General features: G+C 36.2%; 1 protein-coding gene across 1 annotated transcript; it reads left to right on the forward strand.

Annotated features, from left to right (window-relative positions):
- The first annotated feature begins 282 nt into the window (after positions 1-282).
- Positions 283-2,189, forward strand: LOC144567588 (expansin-A25-like). Its single transcript, XM_078317752.1, has 3 exons — positions 283-488; positions 586-907; positions 1,873-2,189. Exons 1-3 carry the CDS (start codon positions 353-355, stop codon positions 2,183-2,185), a joined length of 771 nt encoding a protein of 256 aa, XP_078173878.1. The 5' UTR covers positions 283-352; the 3' UTR covers positions 2,186-2,189.
- Positions 2,190-2,427: the final 238 nt, after the last annotated feature.

Below are 2,427 nucleotides of genomic sequence, written 5' to 3' on the forward strand. Positions count from 1 at the left end.
GCTTAGAGAATTTATTCATGTGGTTACCCTCTATTAGTTGCAAGTATGTGAAGCGCGCAAAATGATTAGCCCAAGTCAAAATAGGTTTAATAACGCACCTTTGAATTAATTGCAAACTTCAACGCTGTGGGAATTTTTTAAGAACTGCAGAGTACATGGCTGTTAGTTGCTGCCTTGCTGGCATGTGCCAAGGAATCGATTTCATACCGTACGGTAGGTATTTGTTGTGGTTACAGTGCGCAATTCTATTTAAGCATTACCTATAGCTTGTAACAATTATTCCTCATCTACTAGATTGACCTCTTATTTTAAGCATTATCTAGGCCTCGATCTCTTGCTTGAAAATTAAGATATGGGGATGCGAATTTTTTTCAAGTTGTCAGTTGTTCTTGCAATGTACTTCATGCGCACTGCATTTGCATATGATGGTTCATGGTACCCTTCTCATGCAACATTTTACGGAGGTGCTGATGCCTCTGGCACCATGGGTAAGTTTAACACGTTCATTATTTTATTAGGTTGCATGCACTAAGAGGTGAACAAGAATAAGTTTTTGTGCATGTTTTGCAACACATATACATGCAGGTGGTGCTTGCGGTTACGGTAACCTATACACTTTTGGATATGGAACCAACACTGCGGCACTGAGTACAGCTCTCTTCAATAACGGTGCATCATGCGGTCAGTGCTACGTTATTATGTGCGACTCTGGCAGTGTCCCGCAATGGTGCCATGCGGGTAAGTCTGTGACGATAACAGCAACCAACTTTTGCCCGCCAAATTGGGCTATCCCCAGTGACAATGGTGGTTGGTGCAACCCGCCTCGCACTCATTTTGACATGGCTCAGCCTGCTTTTGAGCAGATAGCAATATATCAAGCTGGCATCGTACCAGTGTGGTACCGAAGGTGATCCTTTTTGCTCCATATTTGTTATAATTTTCTTCATCTTCTGTTATCTTGAAGAGAATATGATAGGCATTTGCATGGTCTGCATATCTAATTAATATGATTATAAGTATTTACTTATTGGCATTTTTCATCATCCTTTATATGTGAAGTGATGCATGTGCATTCAATTATTATGGTTTCATGCTACTGTGGCTGGCTTTGTAATACTAGGTTTGACTAGTCAAAGACACAGCTCATACAATGCATTCTTGTCTATTAATTTCCAAAAAGAAATAGGAATCGGCGGGTTTATCCTGCTTTTCTTAAAAGAAAAAGATAATATCAAAACGTTTGTTTCGGAGATGTGGTGCAAACGGTCAATTCAAACTGTTAGATGTGATATTTATATTAAAATGTACTTGGAGATCAAATTATACATTTTTTAAAATTATTTTACTATTTAATAAGTCAGTTTTAAAATCGCAGATTTTAATAAACAGTGAAAAAAAATCTAGATTATTGAAAACAATGATTTTTAAAACATCTTAATCAATAGTAAAAAATTCCAAAAAAATAAATTGGTCTCCAAGTACATTTTAATATAGATCAAATGTTAAATGATTTGGATCGACTGTTTGAACTTTGAAAATGTAAAAACCGAAATGTTTATTCCAAGGTCTAGGAACAAACGTTTTTATATTAGTCCCTCACTATATCTACACACACACGTGTTTAATATTCTCTTTTAAAAAAGTGCTTAATATTCTCTCAACAAATAAGAAATGGATCTTTAAACTTCGTTTACTTACTAATTAATGCTAGAGGAAATAACAAACTTTGTCAAAAAAAAAAAAAACTGTTAACAAATTTCCTTAACAATGGTATATATAGTTTGCCATCTCTAACAAAAGCCAAAATCGAGAATTCTCAACACCTAATTAATTTAAGTTCGGTTTTATTGCATGAACTCCCCATATATTCAGGGTTCCTTGCTGGAAGCAGGGCAATATCAGGATCACGTTAAATGGCTTTGATTACTTCAACCTCTATCTCATATGGAACGTTGGTGGGGTTGGCTCAATAGCCCAAGTGAGTGTTAAGGGCGATCAATCCGGTTGGATGCAAGTAAACCGGAACTGGGGAGCGAACTGGCAGGCAAATGGCGTCTCACTCCTCCGACAAGCGCTAACTTTCGACATATATAATTCAGATTGGGAAAAACGTAGTTACCCTAATGTTATCCCTAATACCTGGACCTTTGGCCAAACCTATGAATTATGGTCAAATTTCTACTGAAGGGTTAGTTTAATTATTACCACTTTACCTGTATTTGTATGTGTACGTACATATGCAAAAAAAAAAAAAAAAAAAAAACGTCGTCTTATAATTGATGCGTCTTGGCCTTTTGTACTTGCATTGCCCTGCCATTAATTATTGGATATGGAGTTATCTGTTTTGTATATAATAAGTTGGCTGCTTGGCCTATGTTACAGAGTCGTATAGAGGGCATTATTATTATCTCAGGTTTATAATTTGTA

The sequence above is a fragment of the Carex rostrata genome, chromosome 16 (assembly GCF_964058835.1).
Source record: "Carex rostrata chromosome 16, lpCarRost1.2, whole genome shotgun sequence".
Taxonomy (NCBI): domain Eukaryota; kingdom Viridiplantae; phylum Streptophyta; class Magnoliopsida; order Poales; family Cyperaceae; genus Carex; species Carex rostrata.

Bases quoted from the DNA above. Each gene is read 5' to 3' on its own strand.
- LOC144567588 (XM_078317752.1), top strand. From the start codon at position 353: ATGGGGATGCGAATTTTTTTCAAGTTGTCAGTTGTTCTTGCAATGTAC. The intron at 489-585 runs GTAAGTTTAACA...ATATACATGCAG, and splicing joins TGATGCCTCTGGCACCATGG to GTGGTGCTTGCGGTTACGGT. The intron at 908-1,872 runs GTGATCCTTTTT...CCATATATTCAG, and splicing joins GTACCAGTGTGGTACCGAAG to GGTTCCTTGCTGGAAGCAGG.